The sequence below is a fragment of the Geotrypetes seraphini genome, chromosome 16, assembly GCF_902459505.1.
Source record: "Geotrypetes seraphini chromosome 16, aGeoSer1.1, whole genome shotgun sequence".
Taxonomy (NCBI): domain Eukaryota; kingdom Metazoa; phylum Chordata; class Amphibia; order Gymnophiona; family Dermophiidae; genus Geotrypetes; species Geotrypetes seraphini.
The window spans coordinates 42,217,367-42,239,701 of NC_047099.1; the positions used below are offsets into that span (position 1 = coordinate 42,217,367).

Below are 22,335 nucleotides of genomic sequence, written 5' to 3' on the forward strand. Positions count from 1 at the left end.
TTGGTTGCTAAAAGTTAGTAAAAAATGTATTAAAATTAGTTCATAAAAGTTTTATCAATACAACTACAATACTATTTTATTCTAAAGCAAGAAAAACTTTTTTCTTCCATGCAGCATCAGCCCCTTCCATCCACTGTCCACCCTCTCCCCGTTCCATATGGCATCTTTACTCTTTCTATGCTCCTTCCATAAACTGTCTATCCTGTGCCCCATCTCTCCTTTGTACATGATTGATTTCAGCTCTGCCACCTCTCCATTTTTCTCTCTGTCACCACCCCCTCCCCATGCTCTGGCACTTCTCTCTCCTCCTTTCCCTTTCTTCCATCTCTCCCTTCCCCTCCATACATGACATCTCTCCTTCCCACCTTCCTTCCCAGGGTAAGTAACTGTGCTTTATGAAAATTAACTAAATATCCTGTCTTCAAAATTATACTCAAAAAGATAGAGAAAGACCTCAAACACTCTTCAAATCATTTCAAACAGCTTTATCCCAGGACAAGCAGGCAGCATATTCTCCCATTTGGACTCCCTAGCTTACTAGAAATGAATGGAGAGTTGGCCAAAGTGACCATTCCAGACAGTAGTGAAAGGTGAATGTGTGAACTGAGGACCTCGCAGTAGCTTTACAGAGCTCATTAATGGAAGTGGAACGTAAGGAAACAACTGAAGCTGTCATAGCTCGGATTTTATAAGACCCCCAAGTTGTAGTCCAGCCTGAGTATAGCAGAAGGCAATACAGGCCGCTAACCATGTGGAAATAGTTCTCTCGGATACAGGCCAGCCCAATCTGTTAGGATCAAAGGAAAGGGATAGTTGGAGACTTAGTCTGCTGTTAAGTAATAAGCCAAAGCTCGTTTGCAGTCCAAAGTAGAGAATGACATGCTGCAAGTTCGTCCTCATTTGCACAAGCCTCAAACATAAGGCTTATGTTATTAAGACAGAGGTTACGGGAATGGTGTAGGGACGGGGAAAAACTTGCCCCCCCCCCCCCCCCCCCCCGTGTCATTCTCTTGCTGGTTAAGGATACATTAGAAAATTTGTGCCACTTGCTTACCATCCTCTGAAGCAGACACTGAGTACAAGCTGCTCATGTAGAAAGGAGGAGTCCCTTCAGAGATGAGATGGCTATCTTTCTGTCTATTTGTCTCCAGCATGGCCCCGTCTCTTCTCAACTGTGCATCCTCTAAAGACTTCATTAACTCCCGGTGGGCTTTTTCAACTTCCTGAGGAGTTAACATAAGAACATGAGATGTGTTATTCTGGGTCAGACCAAGGACCATCTAGCCTAGCATCCTCTCTCCAATGGCCAACTTGGGTCACACTTATCTAGGAGTGGGTCTGTTCTTTAATGCTCACACCCTTAGAAATGTGGTAGTTTTTCTGAGGCTACATGGCTGATAATGTTTTTAGTGCAACTATGTTAACTGCCTTGACCATATTCTCTGGCAACAAATCCTATCAAAAGATTAGGTTCTTACCTTTGCTAATCTTATTTCTTGTAAATCCACGGACTAGTGGGTTATTGTCCCATACCAGAGCTTTTAGTCTTGAGCCTCTCTCCTCTTACCTCAAGACTGCCCCCCAGGAATTCAGTTTGTGACAAAACAGCCAGGAGTATCTGTAGAGGGCAAAGGCAAAAGAGAAGAGTATGGCTATACTCCCCAACAAATAAGTCTAATTTGTTCATAACAAGAAGTTTAGAACTGAGAAGCTGACAAGCTCTCTTTGGAACTGATTTAAGTTTACACTGAAGAAAAGGGAGACCCTTGATACAGCGCCTGTTGGTGCGAAACATGTTGGGTTAAAACTCCAAGGCGTTGGCTGATAACAGCTAAGTACACTCACTATGCTAAAATTGCAAAGTATTTAAATGAATAGCAGTATACCAAACATGGTTATGAGCAGCCAATGATGAAGTGCCACATAATTCTCTCCGCAGTCAAGAGATAGCACAGCGGTGGAGTGGTGGGGCTGAGGCAGACTCAAACTTCATTGAAACAACTGATTCCAGCACATACCGGTTTCTGGTTATTATTATATTACATAAATAATAAGCATAAAAAGGGGAATACAAACATGTAAAACTTAACAATAAAGAAACATTAAATGACAAAAATACTGGGACTAACATGACAGACTGGCACGAAAGGACAATCAAGGTAGAACAGCTGGACTAGTAATCGATTAAAACGTTCTTAAAAGGATGAGCATAGATTTAAGCTAGACTTAAAATTATCTAACGTATTAATCTCTCGTAAATAAGCCAGCGGTGACAGAATATTGATAAACCTTAATGATGGAATTGCTAGCAGAGGAGTGGATTTGGGTTTTTCAATTTTTTTAGGATGAAAAACAAATGCAGAATGAAAGCTATGGCTCTACAACCCACCCCTCTACCTGGGGTTGTTTTCTCCCACTTTAATGCTGCTTCTTTCAGATAGCTTTAGCTATTGGTATACCTATTTGCCCTCTCACCTTTAACCTGTTAAGTTTTTGTGTTAGCTGTTCTATCGTCCTGAAGATCGTATCTACATCCTGGATAATCAGGCTGGAGGCTGGCGAACTGCAGGTTGCCAAAGATTGGGGGTCCTCATGACTTTGCTGCTGGCGGGAGCTGGGGCAGGAGGGACTTGATGTCCACTGCCGGTGGATTGCTGGTGCTTCCTGCTCATCCGTGGAAGACTCCATAGGGCAATTTGGCAATGCTACATAAAAACAATTTCCTATTTCATGCATGGAGAGAAAAATACAGTTTTAAACGAAGAACTTTAGCAGCCATTAACCTAACCAAATTCCCCCTCCTCTATACCATCTGTGAAAGACACATAATAGAAGGAGACCTAATATATTCTCTTTGGAGCTGTTAATAACAGATGTACATAGAACTGAACATAAAGGCAGCTCCTGGGGTTTACATTAGAGGATGACACAGGGACAAATTTGTCCCTGTCCCATCCCTGTAAGCTCTCGTAACTGCACAAACCTCAAACACTTATAGTAAAGTATTTGAGGCTTGTGCAGATGGGGATGGAGCTTAGCGAATTCCCGCGGGCATGGGGGATAATTTGTCCCCATGTCATTCTCTACATCAAAATTACTGAAACTTTCTTAGGAAACTTGTATGATTTTTTGACACTTTCAAACTACTGTGAAAGCAGAAGGGCTGGGATCATGCCTGTTGGAGATAGCATGCTTTTTTTTTCCCAGATAACACCATTTTTTTTTTACTTAAAGAATTTTGGATAATACAGGTTTTTTTCCTCCACACAGAGCAAACCAATTTTCAGATAAAGCAACTTTGGATGTATTATATTTAGCTGAACTTCTTTGCATCTGGGAGGGGAGAACAGGGATCTGCCAACCAAAGAGCTATTCCAGTCCTACTGTACAGAAATCAGTTTATATCATTTCACATTTTCCACAGTGTCCATAGTCTGTTATTGAGAAAGACATGGGGGAAGCCACTGCTTGCTCTGGATCGGGAGCATGGAATATTGCTACTCCTTGGCTTTTGGACCTGGATTGGCCACCGTGAGAACGGGCTACTGGGCTTGATGGACCATTGGTCTGACCCAGGAAGGCTGTTCTTATGGGGCAGGCAGCTCTGGTTCTCAAAAGCCCATAAAATAATTGAGTTTTCTGAATATTCATCGCATGTGTTGTGTTCTCTGAACTAGCTGGGGATGGTGCTTCCATACTAAAGGGCGATGCCATCCTTAGCAGCTCTTAAAGCCTCAGAGGAATCCTGAGCATGTGGAAGAGAAGAATTCATACACTAGCATCCAATTCGCATCTTCACTGAGCTATCAGAACAAGGAAGGAGGATGGAACAGTGTGAATGCATTCCCCTGCTGTCCATGGAGAACCTCTGGAACAGAACATGCTGTAGTGCAACCCCGCTTTAAACTTGATAGTCGGAAAGGACGTGAGTGACTGGTCCTCAGCAGCCCAGTTAGTGGATCGGATCAGGAGAAAGGTTAACGAATTCATTAATATGTTCTCCCTAACATGCCTACCCTATCCTTTCAGACACAATCAAAAGTCACCAACTGTTAAAGAAGAAAAGATCTGGAGTCCTTAAATTTAAATTGTTTTTGTTATTTCTTCCCAAATGCAAGATGCTGTAAGATTAAAAGCTTAAAGTCATATTTTTTTTTGTTTTAGGAAAGCTAACATTTTTTTTCTTTTTATTTGATGGTTAAGGCCATTGACATTCAGTGAAAACACTTTAATCTCCATCTATTATCAAGTATATATTCCAACAATATTTAATTTTATAAAACAACAACTTGCAAAGGAAAACCATGTTTCAAATACTGTTTTAAAAAAATTCCTTCCAGGAAGCTCAGATCACAGCAATGGATTCAAGAGAGACTGGTCTTTTGAACACCTTGTCCAAAAAGGATCTGGCTGTGCTAGGTAGGGAGGGAAAGAGATTCTGCCACTGCAGTGATCCCGGATGCCCTGAATAAATCTCAGCAGTGATCCTATGGGAGGAAGGTAGGGGTAGAAAATGATACGCTGAAAATACAAAGCAAATCTAAGATATACAGGATTTTAGGGATTTCCTAAAACCAAATCTCATTCTTCAGAGCTTGAGTTCTTGCCTTGGAATGCTAAGAAAATTGAATCTTGGATACGAGTATTTCCAGTGTTACACATCAATTGGCATGCTTTAGATGAGGGTGGGGAAGCAGAGATTAGGATGATTGACATTGTAAGAGAAGCTCCTTAGGACTGACATTCACAATTTTCAGTTGCATTTGCACGATTGTGGCCAAAAAGAAGCCCTCTTCTCACAGTATATCGTGGAAAGCATCACTGAAGGGAAACTCTAAGGAACACCTAAACGTCCCAAAAGATGAACTGTATCGAAGGGAGATGGACTTGTTCACTTCTCCCTGGAAATTATAGAAAAATCTGAAATATTGGACAGATTCTGTAGAAATACATCCAAAATCTGCAGCTGAGCACATTGAACTGCTTATGCTGCAATTCAAGAGTATTTTAGGGGTTTTTTTCAGTAAGGGCAGAAGGATTTTTATTTTTGCAAATATAACAAATTAAAGCTACTCGGGGTTTTCTTTACTCTTTCACCATCAATAATTATTTTCCATTATCAGAACATAAGAATTGCTGCTGCTGGGTCCATCACGCCCAGCAGTCTGCTCACGCGGCAGCTTTATGGTCAAAGACCAGTGCCCTAACTGAGGCCAGCCCTACCAGCGCACGTTCTTGTTCAGCAGGATCTTGTCTAACTTTGTCTTGAGTCCCTGGATGGTGTTTTCCCCTATCACAGTCTCCAGAAGAGCATTCCAGTTCTCCACCACTCTCTGGGTGAAGAAGAACTTCCTTACGTTTGTACAGAATCTATCCACTTTCAACTTTAGAGAGTGCCCTCTCGGTCTCCCTACCCTGGAGAGGGTACTAAGTCCTTGTCTACTAAGTCTATCCCCTTCAGTACCTTGAATGTTTCAAACATGTGATTAGCTGATCCCTAGATGTAAAATGTGCATATTCCAGCCAATAAAAACACTTTACTTCCCTCTCAAAACATTATTATTTTTTTACCATCTAAATTAGCTCCGCCTCCAACTTTCTGCAACTCAGTTTCTGATTGGCTGCTGTCTGGGAACGGTATGACATCACTACTGCCCACCACCTCAGCTGCGCAAAACACCACAGAAAGAGCAAGGAGATAAAAAGAGAAAGGAAGAAATAGGAGAAAAAAGATGAAATTAAAACTATTAAAAGACAAAAAAGTTGATCAGAAATCATTGATACTGGCAGAAGAGTTAGTTCGAAAGGAGTACTTTTAAGACTCCTATCCAATAGCAGTTTCAGCCACTCCAGTTTTGACTTTAAACTTAATTTATGGGTGCATTGCATATTATTTCTTCTTGCAAAAACAAAGAAAATGGCTTTAGAGGCGCTCAAATGTGGCCAAGATCATAGGAAAAATTGGGACTGGCTGAAACTGCTCCACAAAGAGTCTTAAAACCTCTGTGAAATTAGTAGCCATCATCCAAAAGGAATATTTCATTGAAAGAAGAGTAGAATTGGTTACAGAAGACATCCTGTTCAGTTCAGTCCTGGGAAAAGGGGGTATTTGCAGAGTCCCAAAGAAGCCAGTCAGTTCAAGTGTGGCTCTCTAAGGAAGTTGCAGAAACATGGCACCAGCTAAAGTCCCTTCAGAATGTCCTTCCGTGGCAGAGAGCACCCCCTCGTATAGCGTTGGAAAATTAATCCTGTGTAGCTTCTCACTAGAGGGTCATTTAAGAGAGTGGGAAGGATCTGTGCAGTACTAGAAACCTGAAGTAAAGGACTCTAGTCCAGTCTGGAAATATCCAGTGGTCAGGAAGAGGGGTCCAATTTCTTAATGTCCCCATTGGCACTTTAAGGATAGGTGTGGGGGGTAGAAGAAAGTTCAAGAGAACTGAGCAACTTCCCGTGTCATTCGTGTTACAACCCCTTTCCTCACAAATACGTTTATCAGATATTTAAAAAGACCCCCCTGCCCTCTCCCCGCCCCCCCAAAAAAGAACGAGAATTTAGAGCAGCCCCAGAGATGGTTTGCAACTTATAGGCCAAACTTACACCATATTGGTTTCTAGTAAGGACACCAAAGATTCCTCCCACTGCAATCTAAAATACTGTAAATACTTTTCATCTGGCAAAATACACATAAACAGATCAATCTTTGGAAATTGTTAAGAGGTTTTTCTGCATTTCTTGTTGGGGAATGGGAAAAACAGCAGACAAAAAAACTCTCCATTTAACCAAAGCAGCTTGCTTTACCTTTTCTGACCACTTTGAAGCTCCCTTGCCCACAGGGCTTGTGTTCCTCCTGGTCAGGTTTTAGAGTGGCTTCATTCTCTGCACGTTGGCCTTCACTTGAGCACATACTTGTCTGGTCCATGTACTTAGAACTTGGGTCCTCAGTCCTGCAGCTCTCAGAACTGCTGCCCAAATGCCCTGTACTGTCATGTCTCACCCCATGTGGGTGCCAGCCTTCTGGGGCATGCAAGTCTGTGCTCCTGGAGTCCCAAAAATGCAGTGCTCCTCCGGTCACCGAAGGCGTTGGTGTGAGGTCATCATCTGCTTCAACCACAAGATCCCAATCTTGGCTGGGTCCAGAGTCTCTGTGGGGTAGCACACTCCGCAGAATTAACTGTCGTAGGTTCTCAACTGAAAGAAAGAACAGGAACTATGATGTGGGAGAAGAGAAAAAGACTAAAGCTCTGATAAAACACTATAGACAGCAGAAAATGAAGAAAGGTGTAGATTATAGTGAAGTTACTTACCTGTAGCAGGTGTTTTCCAAGGACTGCAGGCAGATATTTTCACGTGTGAGTGAAGTCATCCATGGAGCGCAGTACAGATGGTACAAACGTGTACCATTACTTTTAAAATAAAAAAAATCTTGAACTGTGCATTCCTGTCCACTGCCGGCTCGCAGGATGATCAGTTCAATTACAAAGCTAAGAAGTCAAACAGGGGAGGTGGGCGAGTTGTGAGAATATCTACCTGCTATCCTCAGATAACACCTGCTAAAGGTAAGTAACGTCACTTTATTCGAGGACAAGCAGGCAGCATATTCTCATGTGTGGGACTCCCTAGCTGCCAAGGCTCATGCCTCTGAAAAGAGGAAATTAATAATTGCCATGAGCCTGCAAAACCAACAGCGTTGAAGGGAAGTTGGTTTCTAAGTGGAAAATAAATTTTGTAGAACTGGAAAAATTGGGACCATCTTAGCTTTATGTTCTGGTGGGCAAATTTATGTTTATTGTATAAATATGAAAAAACAAATGCTGATTTGTAAGGGAACACAAAAATGTTTAAATTAATTTGGGGCCCATTGATGTCTTTGGTAGAATTATTATAGTTTAACTTTGTTTGATGTAATAATGGCACATCCGGGGGGGGGGGGGAGGTATATGCTTAAATGATCTTCTGATTTATGATGTGTTCTAGAGGGAAGGGAAGGGAGGGGGATTTATATTTGTTAAGGGTGGATGAACCATTTTTTGATAGCTTGCTTATAAGTGCTTAATTCTCAGATTTATGACAAGTATGTTATATTGCACTTTTGTAAGAACTGAAAATTTAATAAAGATTTAAAAAAAGAAAAGAACTGTTTGGTTGAACCAATTATCCCTTCTGGAATGAATTTCCAAGCAATAGTGGGATGAGAATGTATGAATTGAAATGACCTAGACAGCGAAGCTCTCTCCAACTTCTTTCAGACCAAGACTGATCACATCTGCAATAAACAACACCACACCTAAACAGAAGGCCCCCCCCAGCCCTGAAATCCCATCAGGTAGAACCCTATCCCACCTTCACCTAGCCACACATCACACTGAAAGAGCTCAGACCCTCTAACACTATCCTCAACCCCTGCCCATTCAGCCTCCTCCTGTCCACTGAAGATGCCTTGGTGGAATCCATCCTCCCCATCAAAAATACCTCACTATCAACGGAGAAGGTTCCACTTAGCTGGAAATCGGCCATTATCAGGCCCACCCTCAAGAAACCAACCCTTGAGCCTAACAACCCCAGCAACTACCGAACAGTACCTCCCTTTTGTCTCCAAACTCTTGGATCAGATAGAGCTCCACCGACTGCTACCATATACATAGAAGAGTCAGGAGCCCTAGCCCTTTTCCCTTTCCAATCTGGCTTCCAGGTGGGCCATAGCACAGAGTCAGTTCTCCTTGACATCAGCGACAACAGCTGGTCAATGATCAATAAAGAAAATGATGCCCTACTAGTTCTAAGCGCTGCCTTTGACACCACTGATCACCAGCTCCTACTGAGCTGATTCATTGAACTAAGAATCAATAACTCCGTTATTCAATGGTTTACCTCCTTTCTTCAACACAGGACACAATCTGTCCAACTAAGCCCTAACAAATCTGAACCCAAACCCATAAAATATGGAGTTCCCCAGGGTGCCTTGCTGTCCCCACTCCTATTCAATCTGTATATCAGACCAGTCATTGATATTGCCCATAAATACAGTATCAAAATCCACTCCTATGCTGATGAGCTGAAACTACTGCTCCCGCACAGTGAAAACCAAGCTGCCCAACTCAACAATCTCCAACACTGCCTCTCTGAAAAGAAGAGCTGGATGACAGCTAACAAACTCCAACTGAACACCACTAAGACTGACACGTTTCACCCAACCAATGTTAACCTGGGAATCTACCCTCCCTAACCACAAAGAACAAAGTACGCAGTTTTGGAGTGATTCTGGATGGCCACCTGTCCCTCTCCACCCACATCTCGCAAGTGGCCTCCACTTCTACTACCTGCGTCAACTACGCAAGATCAAACCGAACCTATCTAAACCTGCTCAGCTCATCTACGCCTAAGTACTCTCTAGAATGGACTACTGGAATAACTGCAAAAGAACTCAAACGCCTCCAACGAGTCCAAAACTCAGTGATCTGCCTGCTATACAGTCTCAACTACTGCGACCCCACCTTACCAGCGCTCCAAGTAGAACACTGGCTACCTGTCAACAAGTGCTGCATATTCAAAGCCCTTGTAATAGCTCACAAAAGATTCCACAACATAACCCCTGCCTACATTACATCCAAGGTACACCAGTACACCCCCAACTGCCTCTCCTCTCTGAAGCAGAGAGGCGACTATGTATACCCCAGAAGATCTCTCCAGATGGAGATGACCTGCTAGCGCTCCTACGGCCACTTTATCCCTTGGCTATGGAACCAGCTGCCCACACAGATAAGAGCGTAGACCTCGCTGATGGCATTCCGAAGAGCAGTGAAGACCTCAGCTGAACGAACACCAGCTTTAAACTCTTCTTGATATCTTTCCTCCTACATACACCATGTTTTGTGTCCTATCATGCCCTTAACCTACTGTGTATGTTTTTTGTTGTACCCCATTCTGAGCTTCTGGTGGAAAGGAACTCGCAGTTCAAGATTTTTTAATTTTAAAAGCGACAGAACACTTTTACACTGTCCATATTGGGCTCTGTGGATAACGTCACCCACATGTGAATATGCTGCTTGCTTGTCCTCGGATAAGAGAATGTTTCCTGGTGACAGTGAAATAAGGACATGTAAGAAGAAGGGCTATGTGCTCTGGTTCTCTGATCAGAACCACAAGGTAAGGTGTGATGAGAAACAGATAAGAAAGCTCGAAGGATAGAGGAAGATAAAGTAGCTCTGTGACTCAAGTCTCACCATCTTCCAGAGCAGAATCTGCTAATCTCTCCATGAATTCTGTGTGCTGGAAGGGCAAGTGGCCAGCAAGCGGTACCATTTCCTCCTCCTCCTGTGGCTGTGTTGCCATGGAAGCTGCCTCTTCTTCCTCACTGCACTCAACCTCTTGCTCCTCCAGGAGTGCCGAGTGCTTCCCGTTGTCTAGAAACATTGCAGAATCATCATGCACTGGGCAAATAAGAAGTGTTTAAAAATGTGCACAAGATAAAATCAACACACAACAACAAATGAGCTTGTGTTTGCTGAGAAAGGAAGATGAAATGCTCTCCTTCCTTAGCATCCCACCAGACCAGTTCAGAACCTGTGGTTATGACCGTCAACCAGTAGATGGAGACAAAGAAAAAGTAGTTCTTCATAAGTTGCACCTTAAGGGTACCATGGAGTTATAAAACATCAAGTATTTCTCTATCTCTGAGCAGATTTCTCTCTCTCTCTAGCTCCTTGGCTATATAGCCCTGTTGACTCCTAAACTAGTTTATTCTAGTTTTGTTAAGTTTTCTTCTGAATATAAAGGAGAAAAAGGAATGAGAGGATCTCTGTATGGAAACACTTGGAAGTCCCTCTTCCCTCCTGTCTTGGGATTGAGGGGCCTTCAGACACTTTGTAAGGCTAGCTCCTGGACAAGTTACATAATTGGAGCCCAATTGAGCAAGGGGAGCTCTTAGTGAAGTCTGACTGAACCACACAGCAATATTCAGTGGATCAGAGTTCCTTCCCCGCCACTGCCCTGTCTCTCTTCTGACTTGCAGTTTTGCCTCTTGACATAGCAAGTAAATATTTTTCTTACTATTTCTTTCTAGGTTGTATATTGCAGTGGTGGGTGAAGGCTTCTTTTCTGAATTGAGATGGAGGAGAGTGTGGTGCAGTGGTTAGAGCTACAGCCTCAGCACTCTGAGGTTGTGGGTTCAAACCCTGCACTGCTCCCTGTGACCCCATGCAAGTCACTTATTCCTCCACTGCCCCAGGTACATTAGATAGATTGTGAGCCCACTGGGACAGATGGGGGAAATGCTTGAAGTACCTGTAAAAAAAGATATGTAAACCGCTGAGAACTCTTAAGATTCAGCGGTATATCAAATTTGAATAAAACAAACCAATTGTGCATTTGCCGATGGCTATCCCTAGCCAGTTTGGGTTAAAAGAAATAAAAAGCTGGATGGTCTATGGCTAAAGCTCAATTCAGTCTAAACTATTCAATATTTATTCATATTCAGCCATTTGGTAGAGCTCTAACTCCATTTGGAAGCGATTTTAAGCTGGTACTAAATGATAGCCCCCCCCCCCCCCAGCTGGTTAGTAGATCTTTGGTATACAGACTTACTTGAGGGAAGCTCGAGGCCTGAGCTGTCTTCTGCAGAGATGCTGGAGCCGACGTCAGCATCCTGGAGCACCATGCTGAGAAGAAACAAACACACAGCTTTATAATGCTAGCTAATGCTTTGGAGAGCAACAAGCTGCCCTGGGGTTTGCCACATGGGCCATGAAAATCCCTCGCTCTGATCTGCACCTGGCAATGTACCAAAACCATGTTCAATCGAGCAGAAAGTTATATCCATCTGAAGAAAAACTGAGAAATGATTGTACCAAATCTCCTTTTCACTGTTAACTGCTTTAATGTCCTCATATGAAATACACATCAAATATCCAAATTAAAATAAATTTATAGCAACCATTCACTCTACCCTACAACTAGAGCTGAATCTCCCAGGACTTTGAATTCAGTTTCTCTTCTTGTTTTTACAGAACCGATTTGAAACTCATCAATTCTCTTTTCAGTTCATTTTTTTCTTTTACCTTAGAGTATTTACTGATTTGTCATTCTGTTGGCAGTTAAGGGTAAAAGCATCTAGAAGAGATGCAAGTGGGATCTCGGAGAGAAAAAGAGATAATGGCTATTGTGGATGGGCAGACTGGATGGGCCATTTGGCCTTTACCTGCCATGTTTCTAACTAATATCGAGCTCAAAACTAAATATGAGTTTTTAGACTGAAAAAGGACATTTTTCCTATTGCTGGGACAAATTCCAATTGAGCCAATAATCTGATTTTTTACAACTTTTTGAATAAAATAAAACTGAGTGCAAAGCTCTGGTCACCTGACAGGCGATGGCCCTTGACTGGCCTTTTCTGGCAGCTTGCACTTGGACATGCATGAGGCGTTCCTCATTGCACTTTTTGCTGCTTCCTCCACCAGCTCTTTCCACCTTTACAAAAAAAACCAAAAAAGCAAGAGATAAGAGACAAGTAGTAAACTGGGGTTTGATTCCCAGATCTGGCATCTGTTCCAGAGGGTGGTAGCAATGAGGAATTCTCAGTCCCTATTCAATCATGACACCCAGTGGCCAGATTCAGGACTAAGATTTTAGAGTATCCCTGGCCAAGGTGGGACTAAGCAAATTTGGAAGAGGGCTATAACGCAAGGGGAACAATCGCTGGGTAGATGTGAAAGAAGATTCACAGTCCTATGGCCAAACCGAGATTGGTGGCAAATGAGATGGAAACATGAAAAAAAAAGCAGGAAACGCTAGGCCAAGAGAACCAATGCGATTTCGGTAGGGTACGTATGGTGTTTGATATGTGTGTCTATGTATATTTATTGGTTTTATTTTTATGTTCTTTTGTGACAAAGGCAGAATTGCCAAAACACTGTCAGTGTCGAGTCTATGCTGCTGACTAACCCTACCTTTTACAAAACTGCGATAGCGGTTATTAGCGTAGGGAGCTGTGCTGCTCCCGACGCTCAGAGTTCCTATGAGCGTTGGGAGCAGCGCAGCTTCCCGCACTAATAACTACTATCACAGCTTAGTAAAAAGGGGGTAAAGTTAGCTTGGGATCGCCCACCGCTGTATGATTGACATCTTTTCCTCATGACTCTTGTATCTGGGTGGCCCCTGGCCAAAGACTGTTACAGAGATAGCTGAATGGGAATGGACAGAGCATAATAATTGTCCAGAATCTGGGATATTTACGACAGCAAACAAGTTTGAGTAGTTTTAAGAAAATGTCGAAGAAACGCCTCTTCTGTGAGATGAAATATGGGACTTGAGCTATAGTTTTTTGATGCGAGGCGCTGATGGCCTCTTTGCAATTTTAGGAGGCTTTACATTATCACTATTTTGTTTTATGGATGTTCTATCTGTTGTAATGTATGTGATTTTGCTTATGTATGTACTTGGGAAAGGCGGGGTATAAAGAAATAAATTCAAATACAAATAAAGAACTATGGCATCACAGAAACAAAAGGCAGTTGGTTCTACTTGAGTTAGAAGCCCTAGACAGCAGAAAGAAACTGCAGGGCCAAAAAGAAAACCCCAAAAACTACATGTGTGAGAGCCTATTTAGTTTTCATACTGCTACTGTGTTTCCCCGAAAATAAGTCCTAGTCGCCGGCGGCAGCAACACTCCCCCCATGACCCTTCCTTATCTCTCACCCATCCAAAGGCGGCAGGGGAACGCCCAGACGTGAGAAAACTGTGATGGGGTCTGTGCTGCCAATGATGCAGTTTGTTATAAGGTACTGTATTTCGGTCTCGCGGTCAGGGTTTGGATGGGTGGGAGAGATGATAGGGTCAGCAGGGAGCGGGGGTGCACGGCGGGCGATGGGAGGGATTAAAAAAATGCTCCATTGGAGATGGGAGGAAGGTAGGGATAGAAGCTGCAAGGGTTCTGCTGCACAGGAGGATGGAATGGAGGGGGGAGGGATAGAAAGATACTGCACAAGGGGATGGGTGAGAGGGGAAGAGAGATGCTGCACGTGGGGGGGGGGGAGAAAGGAAATAGGAAGAATTAGGGTAGCAGAGAGGAAAGGAGAGATAATCATTGTACATGAACAAAAATAAGACTCCCTGAAAATACGATCTAGTGCCTTTTTGGGCCCAAAATTAATCTAAGACAGTGTCTCTTATTTTCGGGGAAACACGGTAGGCTGAAACTGAGAATAACTATTTTGAAAGCATCTGTGAGGACAACAGTATTTCCTTACATGTTCTTTTCAGAAGACGTGAGTGCCACCAGTTCGTAAATCTGGGGTCCCAGCTCTGACGTACAGATAACAAACAGGGCTCGCTTGTCTGCAGAGAGAAGAGAACATCCAGAGCAAGGAGGTACAAGAGGCCTGTGTCAAAGCCAGAATCCTAGCACTAAAGCAGGGCTTCTCAAGCCAATCCTTGGGGAACACTAATATCTACAATGAATATAAATTTGGAATTGGTGAGAAGGCCTGCACTAAAGTACTTGTCATCTCATAAGAAAAGAAGCAATATTCCACCCTCTACTAGTGGCACCAGGGCCAGCCCTCCACCCCCCAGCTCAGTGTCATAAAAGATTCCACTTGACCACAGCAATCCACACATTCTCATGCTCAAGCCAAAAGTAAAAGGGGGGTAGGAAGTGTGGCACAGTGGTTAGAGCCAAAGTCACACTCTTCTGCCATTTGGATGGCACAGTACATGCCACGCACTTCTTCCTCTAACCCAGGGGTGTCAAAGTCCCTCCTCGAGGGTTTTCAGGATTTCCCCAATTAATATGCATGAGATCTATTAGCATACAATGAAAGCAGTGCATGCAAAGAGATCTCACGCATATTCATTGGGGAAATCCTGAAAACCCGAATGGATTGCGACCCTCCTTCTCTAACCCTGCGAAGATCTGCCCCATACTTATTCATTAAAGCTATCCTGAAAACCACTGCCCTAAGCCATTTACAAGCAATTTGGAAATGGTCAGAGCCACACACTCCAGCGTGTACCTGTAGCCACAGAACGGACGAGCACGGAGTTGAGCTTGATCACAGGGCTGAACGTCTGTTTTGTGTCCGAGGAGCCCAATGTGGTCTTGCTGTGACATTTCAGCACCAGTTTTTCATCTTGTTTCTGCAGGAGTACCAAGAGATCTTCGAGCAGCAGCACGTGAAGATCTAGCGGGGAGGGGAGGAAAGGAATTACCTTCCACAGTCAAAACAGTGCAAGAAGGGTGTAACGATCACTAGTCCTGCACTTCAAGAACTGACCAGTAGTTTTATCTTTGGCGATCCTCCAGGTCAGAGGTCCTTCGTGGATCATCCGCCTCGTGGTGAGGTCAAGATTCTGTTGGGCAAGAACGAACCCAAAAAAATATCAAACACTCTTGAGGCATCAAAAGAAAGGAATAAACCACTGAGATTTCAGCTTTCGATTTTTTAAAACTACTTGTTATGCCTCCATTTTAGAGTTTAGCTTGGCTTTCACATAATGGCTCACATTTCATCTCTGCACTATATATATAGGGGATAATTTGATAGCGGGAACCTATAACAAAACACTAAAACTGCCTAAGTCCTAAAGGCAACTAAGGCTCCTAGAATAGCTCAGACCGCCCTAGGCGCCAAGTCGGTGGGGGTGCTGCCACCTCTCCGCCCTGCCACACCATGCTTGTGCTTTCCCTCCTCCCCCACCCTGTACCTCTGTATTATTAGAACAAAGCCTAATTATTGCCAATTAATTAATTGATTGCATTGATACGTTAACAGCTCATTAGCTAATTAGTTTGTGCATACATCTTGGATCTGTGCCCAAAGTTAGGCAACCTTTATAGAATCTGGGGGTGCAATTCTTATCACATGTGTTCTTGTTGGCACTCAGAAGTACTCATTGCTCCATACGCGACCTAGCTAGAAAAAAGTGCCGGTTAGATGAAAAAATACAGTAAAATACAGTTTTCTTAAAGGGAAACAACCCTCCAGACCGGCACTACCTCAGGATTTTTTTTTTTTACAGAACAGACTCCACAGGCTCTCGAAGCAATATGCCTTGCTTGATTTAGGGGGCAAGGCTTACTGCTGAGGCTCCTCTAAAAAAATGTGGGGAGGTGGAGGAAGTGGGGGGAGGGACCCCGCTCGAGACCCGCCGGGTTTGACATCCCCGAGGTCGGACGGACCCCCAAACAGGGCCCGCCCAAGCTCTGTCCGGCCAAAAACAGGGACAATAAACCCCCTAAACAAATTCCAACAGCCCTACCAAGGGAGATGGGTACAGATCACTCAACACCTGCTGGAGACTGAAAGAAGACTGAGGGAAATAGAGAAGGGAGGATAGTATATACTGTCCCAAAGTTTTGGTTTCAGTCTCCACCTGCTGGTCATGATTGGATATACACCCATTCGTAAAGATTAACCTCTACTGATCTGGAGAGTGCTAAAGAAGTAGCAATTTCACATATGAGAAATATGTTTCATGTGTGGAAAATATGTCATTAAAATACAGCCCAATACGAACTCGCTGGCACCGACAAGAAAAACAAAAAGCGTTCCTCAGACAGCAGCCAAGGGTATCAAGTAGAGAATGACACGGGGATAAAATTTTCCCCAACCCGTCCCCATTTCTTAACCGCACAAGCCTCAAACACTTATGATTTTAAAGCGTTTGAGGCTTGTGCAGACAAGGACGGAGCTTGCAGGAAAAGAACTCACCGGGACAGGACGGGGAAAAATTTGTCCCCGTGTCATTCTCTAGTATTGAGTACCTTGTACACTTGTATGTCATGAAGTATCTTGGCGGGTCATGCTATGAAGTAACATTCATATACAGCGATATTAACTTGCTGGAGGAAAAATGAACATACTTTAAACTCAGCGGCCAGGGAGTTATTGGTCCTCTCCAGTGAGGTGGTATCAAGTCGTTTCTGGTACATGATCAGTCGATGCTGATTCTCGGCTTGCTTTAGGGCCTCATTCACATGTTTGAGGATCTCACGGCACCGATCCCGACAACGGCACAGCTTTGTGTGTTCTGAAGTGTCATCTACAGAGCAAAACGGCATATGTTACCACCAAAAATTCTGGCAAAGTGTGATAACATAAAGCCTGTCAGCTTAGGGCCTGGAAGGCTCAGAGGACAAGCACAAGGATACAGAGCCCTTCACCTCGAGAGATTCAAACCCAACCAGATTAGAACTTCGACATGTGACTCCTCTATTTTTCTACTGTCTGACACGAACTCCAACTCCCATATTAGATTTTAATTTTTTTTGTTCTGGATGTAAAGTATTTGTGAAAGAAAATTTAGGTTCTTACCTCAATAATCTTATTTCTTATAAACAGGCACATCAGTCTTGAACCAGGAGGCATCAATCATTTTCTTCGGCTCCACCTCCCTTCCCAGTGGACTGTTTTGTAGCCACAGTGTGTACCAAAGCAATCGAATACCAGCTTAACAACAAAGAAGGAGTACAGGAAAGCTCCCCAGCAACTATTTATTGATTTTAAAAATTGATATACTGCCTGTGATCTAAGCGGTTTCCATAAAATGAACATACATAATTATAAACACAAAACTTAAAATTAACAAACTTCCATTCACTCCTATCTAAACTTACAAACTTCACTCACACTCAGCAAACAACCAATTCACAGCCTAGAAAATTATAACACAGTCTAATTATAACACAGATGATCAAAACAGTCTGCTTGTGGACTCCAAAGACCAAAACCAATACAGAAAACTATGGTTCAGTTCTGCTCTGCAAGAAAACATTATAATTGTAGTGCAATGCATAAATCACCTACTTGCGTGCAAGCTGCACTAACCGTCATGGACTGTGAAAGAACTGCAGTCATTGTCTCAACCAAGGTAGACGTCTCCTCACTTTGCAACCCTGCTTGATAGCTAAATGCAAACATCTAAGGCAGGGTTGCCCAAGTCTAGTCCTCGAGAGCTACTGGCAGGCCGGGTTTTCAGGATATCCACAATGAATATGCATGAGAGAGATTTGCCTGCACTGCCTTCTTGGTATGCAAATCTCTCTCATGCATGTTCATTGTGGATATCCTGAAAACCTGGCCTGCCAGTAAATCTCGAGGACCGGACTTGGGCAGCCCTGATCTAGGGAAACCTAAGGCAGTGTGTGCACTCTCACTTCACATTCTTTTGAAACCAAAGCAGGCGGCAGTCAATACTGACAGCACAGGTTTCAAGACTGATGTGCCTCTTTATTTTGAAGCTGGAGTCAGAGTTGACTCTAACTCCACCCAAAACTGCTTTTAACTACTTTGAACATTTATGGCACAGTAGAATATAAACTTGTGAAAGAAAATGTGAACAATGCTACTGATTTCACTTTGGTTCCCAGGGCAGCAAAGTCAACTAGCCACCCTTAAGCACTCTGGGTTCCCTCACAACCATGAAAACCTCTAAATGTGGCCTGCACATACCAGTACACACTAAGGTTTTGGAAACATCCTGTGCATAAGGAAGAGGCTGTGTGAGCGGCTTACGGTCTGTGTATTTGATGATGTTGTCCAGCAGTAGAGGGTACTTGGTGAGGCGTTGCATCTGTGAGAGAATGAGATCTTTCAGCTGAAGTCTCCGGCACTGAGGGCTGCTCTCCGCTTCCTGTAGAGAGGGCAGAGTCAGCTTGGCAAACATCTCGGGCCACACCCCTTTCCTTACACATCATTTAATTATGAAGGGACATTGTCCATTAACCATCTTCCTAGGATAAATGTTCTATGGAAGGGAAGTCTTCTGAGCTGTATTGAGATGCTATTCCGCCCATCCAACAAACATTTACATCCTCTGCTGATTTCTAAAGCTAGAACCTATAGCACAGCAGCATACAGTCAGGTTGCCCAGTTGCTAGAGTGTGGGGGGCAGAGAAGAACACCCCCAATCCCCCCAGACGCACTTATGCTATTTTACAAATTAAGAGCTAGTGATATCGCTTGTTTACAATCCGTTCTCGTTATTTGCGGTAGTATGGTTCCCAAAAATGTTCACAAACCGTGAAATCGCAAATAACGAAACACTGAATCTATGGGAAAATAGCGGTTGGCTTCCAGCAGTACATGCTGTGCCTCAAACAATGGAGCCTATTGTCACAGAATTGATACTGTTCAAAATGCAGTTAGTTTAATCTATTTAGGGTCGTCAACTTTATTATTTTATTTTTATTTTCAGATGAATTTTGATCTTTTGTTTTTTCATTTTCAGTCTTTTTTGGGGCTGTGAACATTAATTTATGGGCTTTATTGTAACTAATTGCTTTATAAAGGTGCTTTAGTTAGATTGGACAGATAGGGAGGTTTCCAAGCCCTTAATATTAATATTTTACTGTTTGTGAACCGCTGTGAACTTCGAAGAGGTATTGGCGGTAAACAAATAAAAATTGCATTGTATTGGGAAAAAAGCGACCAGATTGCTGCATGGCAAAGCACTTCGAATACCTGTAATTCACTCTCCAGACACTTGGGGGCCATATCTGGAAACAAACACCTGACTGTGAGGTGAAAGTGAAAGTGAAAGTAAAGAAAGCTGTTTATTTAAGAGCCAGTTTGCGAATACGTGAACACAGCTGCGCAAATGGGGAATTATTGGAAGCAAACATCGGGAATGAAAGAATAATGAGAATGCCTGCAAGTGAGCAGCTCACAGCTCAGATAGTAATGCTTTTGTTATTTCAAATATAGCTGCAGGAAAGTTCAAGGCAGGGAGTCTATTTCAGTTTGGGGAGCAGAGAGACATACATACCTGAATGAAGAGATTAAACCTGGTTTCCTTCCTCTGCTTGGTTTTGATCAGCTCCAGAGCAAAAGACTGGTGGGAGCAGAATTTGGCAGCTTCCTGCTGGATTTCTTCTCCTGCTGACCCATCAAACTATAACAGTCCAAGGGGAAGGGGGAAAAGCATAAAAGGTGTATTGTAGTGTCTCACGCTGCCAAACTGAAATGCTAAGAAAAGCCCACTATCCCAAGCACTTATATTTCAGTGTACAACAAAGATGTAGAGGGAATGTTTGGGGGAGGGGGACTTGCAGAACTGGCGGCAGCCATTCAGGGAGCAGCACAGGGTCGGGCGGAAGCTTGCATGCTGGGTGCGCCGCTGGCCATGAGATCTGAGGCAGCCATCCAGGGAGGGAGGGGCTTAGCACGGGGCAGGAGCGCAGAAAGCTTGCTCCTGCCCATACACCGCTGGACTACCAGGGAAGTGAAAAAAGGTATGCGGGGGTAAAAAAAAATGGTTAGAATCAGCCAGAACGGGAGACATCCTTCCTGTCCCAGCCTACCACTAGACCACCAGAGGGGGAAGAGGGTACAGGAAGGTGGGATAGGGTGCAGAGCCTGGCAGGGAGGGGGGCTGGCTGCAGAGCCTAGTAGAGCAGGGAGGGAAGGGGGCTGGGTGCAGAGCCTGGCAGGGAGGGGGGCTGAGTGCAGAGCCTGGCAATGGGAGGGCATGAGGGAAGGGACATTGGGTGCAGATCCTGGCAGGGTACTTGAATATTAAGCCCCTGTCTTATATTCCTAGAATCAACCATTTTCCTTCTTTTTTTTTTGGGGGGGGAGGGGGAAATGGGGGTCTCAATTTATATTCGGATTGACTTATATTCAAGTATATATGGTAAGTGCCCATCATCACTGTTATGTTAAAAAATGTAAAAAAACAAAATACAAACTCAATCAATCACAGCCATATTCAATTATGGTTAAGTACTTAAATAAAAACAAACAGCCTTAAGCTCTAAAACCTGCTAGCGATCCCTTCCCATGTTCCCCAAGCACAAGATGACTCTGGATTTACCCGGGACAATATGAGATCGCCAATCTCTCTGATCACTGGCCCTTCTTCCCGGAACCTCTTCATCGATTCTGACAGAGAGTCTAGAGAAGGGGAAGAGAAAACAGGAATATAACAAAAAAGCACAACTGATTTGACTTTTGCCTATGCTCTGTAGCTGATTATCAGCAGGTTTTTAACTTTTTGAAGAAGGGGAAGGTTAACAAATTATCTCTTTTTTTTTTTTGTAAATCTTTAGTCATTTTTAAAGCTAACATTAAGTGAAACAGTTTAACAAACAATTAGTGCAATCAAATGATCTAATAAGTACATAATACCCCCCTCCCGCACCCTCCCACCCCCCCTTCCTGGATGTGTATAGCACTCATTCAGAAATCAAAGGGAAATACTAATGATCAGCTCTTACAAAATTTTGTTAATGGACCCCTCTTTGAATTTATTATCGTGTCCCAATTGTAACAAATTCATACGTTCAAACTTATAAATTTGGCATAAGGTTTCCCAGCAAAAACTATAATTTATGTTATCCCAAGTTTTCGTGATTAGCTGCATAGCAGCTCCTGTCATGAGAAGAAGTAATCTATTATTTGCATTTATTGGACTCTTGTTCCAATATCATATTAATTTGACCTCAAGGGTCCCTTGATAAAGCACAATAGTGCGAAACGTGGGTCACGCATATTGAGCTGTTTTTAGAAGCATTCTAAAGTATTACCAATTAAATTATCAGCTAAATTATTGACTACATTATAAATCAAAAATAAATTAAGATGAAGTAAAAGTTAAGGTATGAAAAATGATTTGATGGGTCAATGGTGAAGAGCCATGTAATTCTCCCTGCTAAAAATTTTTTTTATTAGGCGGTGGAGTGGTGGGTCTGAGGCAATTGAACCTTGATATCCATTTATAGTTCTGATAAGGGTTCCGGATATACTTTGTATTTAAGATCAGTATTTTGGAGCTATAGGCCCATCCAATCTGCCCATCCGAGAAGACTGAAGGCAGACAGACAATCAGAGACTACCTTCCAAGCACTTTCATGCTGCTTCCACAGGAGATACCCCAGTCTGATGATACAATAACCCTGTTATATTCATTTTGATGTGGTTCTTACTGTGTATCTCAATCAACTCTGACAGGTTTGGGAAAAGAAGCTTCAAGTCATCGTGAGAGAGCAGGTTTTCCTTCTTCATACGCTGATAGAAGATGAGATCTAGTACGCGGAGGATCCTTAAGTGAGATGCCTCTGTTACAAACAGTTCTGCAATGTGGAGTTGGGGGGGGGGGAATGACAAAAATAGTAATTACTTCTTAAAGGCATGCGATAAATACAAAGGGCTCGATATTCAGCCAGTGGCAATCTGCGTTTTGCTGGAAATTCAATGCCAGGCCATGTCCAGTCACCAACACTGAATTTCTGGGTTTCCAGAGCCAACTAACAAATAGCCAATCAAGTGTGATACTCAGGCTATGGGTTATGCATAAAAACAGGACTAATTTTTATGGAGCCCAGTTAACTTCTGAATATCGGTA

General features: G+C 43.2%; 1 protein-coding gene across 8 annotated transcripts in view; it reads right to left on the reverse strand.

The window, feature by feature from the left end:
- Window positions 1–22,335, reverse strand: part of ARHGEF11 (Rho guanine nucleotide exchange factor 11) — a 107,542-nt gene that overhangs the window by 1,605 nt on the left and 83,602 nt on the right. For 6 of the 8 annotated variants that reach the window (XM_033923603.1, XM_033923606.1, XM_033923607.1 and 3 more), the window contains 15 exons: window positions 21,917–22,063; window positions 20,806–20,885; window positions 19,759–19,884; window positions 18,507–18,624; window positions 16,856–17,034; window positions 15,267–15,342; window positions 15,006–15,173; window positions 14,241–14,328; window positions 12,355–12,462; window positions 11,581–11,654; window positions 10,221–10,427; window positions 6,799–7,188; window positions 5,572–5,667; window positions 2,476–2,723; window positions 1,055–1,223 (listed from right to left, as the gene is read on the reverse strand). In XM_033923603.1, the coding sequence (XP_033779494.1) occupies window positions 1,055–1,223; window positions 2,476–2,723; window positions 5,572–5,667; window positions 6,799–7,188; window positions 10,221–10,427; window positions 11,581–11,654; window positions 12,355–12,462; window positions 14,241–14,328; window positions 15,006–15,173; window positions 15,267–15,342; window positions 16,856–17,034; window positions 18,507–18,624; window positions 19,759–19,884; window positions 20,806–20,885; window positions 21,917–22,063 (2,274 nt within the window). The remainder of the gene's footprint in view (window positions 1–1,054; window positions 1,224–2,475; window positions 2,724–5,571; window positions 5,668–6,798; window positions 7,189–10,220; window positions 10,428–11,580; window positions 11,655–12,354; window positions 12,463–14,240; window positions 14,329–15,005; window positions 15,174–15,266; window positions 15,343–16,855; window positions 17,035–18,506; window positions 18,625–19,758; window positions 19,885–20,805; window positions 20,886–21,916; window positions 22,064–22,335) is intronic. The other 2 variants (XM_033923605.1, XM_033923609.1) reach the window with 2 other exon arrangements.